The sequence below is a fragment of the Anneissia japonica genome, unplaced genomic scaffold (assembly GCF_011630105.1).
Source record: "Anneissia japonica isolate Jap-2015-1 unplaced genomic scaffold, ASM1163010v1 scaffold573_len2283161_cov171, whole genome shotgun sequence".
In the NCBI taxonomy this organism is placed as follows: Eukaryota; Metazoa; Echinodermata; class Crinoidea; order Comatulida; family Comatulidae; genus Anneissia; species Anneissia japonica.
This window is the reverse complement of record NW_022719802.1, coordinates 352029-354815: the sequence shown is the minus strand read 5'-3', so window position 1 is coordinate 354815 and position 2787 is coordinate 352029. Positions and strand designations below refer to the sequence as shown.

Below are 2787 nucleotides of genomic sequence, written 5' to 3'. Positions count from 1 at the left end.
TTATCAACAAATACAACATGATGTGGGCCTAGTCCAAAGAAACACTGTCACAACAAGAAGGAGAACGTCTCTTTCGTTAATTGTTTTGCCACACATACCGGAAGTGAACGTCACGATTTAGCGCCCCCAATAGTTGAATCTGTACGAATGATTAGTTTCACCATGGCCTGTGGTAAAACTAACCACGTCGATAAATCCCAGTGCAAACGACAGGAAGTTTACCCATTGGAATGTTACCCACAGTCTCGGCAAAAATTTCCCTATTTTAAATCCAGTGCGATTGCGGCTTAAAACAGTATTTTAAAAATATATATATTTTTTAATTATTTAAGAAGTGATGTGAATAGCTAATACCTTAATCAGACTACCATTGCATTGCGATCGGTTGTAGCAATTGCGACACTCAATCGCACCTAATTGCAATTCACAATCCTGTTTGAAAGCCCACCAATAGTATCAATATCGCAATTGTTACCCATTACAATTGGGTGCTACAATCTTTATTACTCACGAATTATCACAGAATCCAATTGCAATAAATCACAACGAATTCCACAGGCACTGATTGGCTGAGCCACTGGAGGCCTAGGCCTAGTACCGTTTGACCTCCTGTTCCAATATAAAGTGGGATTTGTGTGAATAAGCTCATTTGAATTGATTGCGATCGGGAGTATTCAGTTTTAGATTTAATGTGAACCAATTACATTGCAATGGAGTGTATTAGAGACTATGGTAATTTGATCACCTCTTCCTTTATTCTTTTTTTCAGAGATAAGTATCAATGATCTTTACATTCTAACAAGCTCTCCAAATGCAAGTCTTAGAAGAAGTGCTGAGCAACTGCTGTTGGATAGAATAACACAAAGTAAGTCCTGACAGTTGATACAGGCAACACAACCCTCAAAATGAGACTGTTCCATCAACCACTATTATTACAGGAAATTTGACCTACATTTGTACGGATTGTCCTCTCCCCAACTATATATTTTCAGCTATTTAAAAAAAAAAAGTTTAAATAATTTAAAAAAAAAACACACAATTCAAGAATTTCAAAAGGATGGGTTATTTTACTTCATCTTTTTTATAACTTCCACTACATGAGATATTGGAATAATTTTTAAAAAGAAAGTGATTTAGGAAAATAATAGCAATGTCTCAGTAAGTATTGATAAAATTCCTTAATAACATGCAAGAAATGCTTACGGTACATTTGAGGAATTTTTACAAACCCGCTAATATAAGTTAATTTTTTACTGTTTCTTAACAAAGGTGTTTTATTAAGTATTTTATTTTATGCAAAAGTATAAAATTATAATCTATAGACCTAAAAAGAAACAGAAAAGTCAATCCCTTAAAACTAATTGTGATACAATAATGTACGTGATTTAAAACATTTTATATTACTTTATTTCACTTTAAACCTTGTGTAGCATTATTTTTCTTTATTTTTCCCTTGATTTCTGATATTTGATGCATTGCATTTTGGATAGCCCTTGGATTGAATGCTCATGTCCCACTAAATGCTTCACCGATTCAATCAATCTAAATATTTGTATTACATATTTTATTTTAGGACCTAAGTTTGCATATGTACTACAGGAATGCTATAGTTCAGATTCTGAGCGTGCTCATAAAGGATGTACTGTGTTGTGTGTCATCCTTAAAAGTAGTAAGTAATGACCTTATTGGCATCACTCTTTTTTCAAATATATTTTTAATTATTTATTTATTGATAGGATTTATATAGCGCACATATCCAGAAAGTTGCTCAAGGCGTGTTTTCCTGGTTGTGTACAGAATCAATCAACACAACGTGCAACCTCCTTGGGGAGTATTCCTAGTTACCCGTGTAATCAGCACTACTAATTTCATTCCGATTCCTTCACCTCCACCAGGTACCTATTAATACTCCTGGGTGAAGAGAGGCAAATGCAGATAAAGTGTCTTGCAGTGTGACGAGCATCGTTTTTGAACACATGACCTTCCGATTGAAAGCCAAACATGCTACACGCTGCTCCACACGCTCTCCGTATCATCTAAATACTAGTAACTCACCACTACAGTAAACATTCGGGGGAAAACTTATTTAAATTATTAGTGGTGTTGTTGCTGTGGTTGCTTTTGTTGCTACTGCTGCTGCTACTATTTAGATTTTTATGAAATACCGTAAAACCTCGAATTGAAGCCCATCACAAATTGAAGCCCCTCTATAGTTTGGAAAATTAGCCTCAAAAAGAAGCCCATGGGCTTCTTTTCAAAATAACATAGGCTTCTTTTCAAGATAGTACAGTACATACACTGTGCATGAATTTCAGAAAACAAAATAAATTAAAAACAAGCTTGGTTTATCAGTTCAGTTTATTTATTAGACCAAAAGGTCAGGGGCAGCTTAAGCAAACAAAACAAGTAAAACAGGAAAATCAGAGTTGCTGCATAGGCAAATATATATATAAAATAAAACTCGTAGAGATGGTAATAGATTTGCCTCAAAATTTATTAAGAAAATAGACGAGATCTTTCGGGCGTAACCCTTTATCAAGTCAGTGAACAGTATAGAAAATATTACAAGTATATATAGTACATAGGTGGCTACATTATAAGAAATAGTGAACCAATGACATAAGCTTGTCAAAAAATATGACCAATCAAAAGTGAATATATAACAAAAGATCACAAAACAAAGATAACAAAGGATGCAAATGCTTCATACTACGTCGGCAAAGAAGTGATTCATACATCGTCCGCAATAAAAAAAATATACTAGATCATTTAGGAACCATATAAAAA

At 34.1% G+C, this 2787-nt stretch overlaps 1 protein-coding gene across 2 annotated transcripts in view; it reads left to right on the top strand.

Moving 5' to 3' along the window:
• The window catches only part of LOC117111027, a 42273-nt gene that overhangs the window by 5871 nt on the left and 33615 nt on the right, over positions 1–2787 (top strand). For both annotated transcript variants that reach the window (XM_033253889.1, XM_033253888.1), the window contains exons 2-3: positions 770–865; positions 1574–1669. In XM_033253889.1, the coding sequence (XP_033109780.1) occupies positions 770–865; positions 1574–1669 (192 nt within the window). The remainder of the gene's footprint in view (positions 1–769; positions 866–1573; positions 1670–2787) is intronic.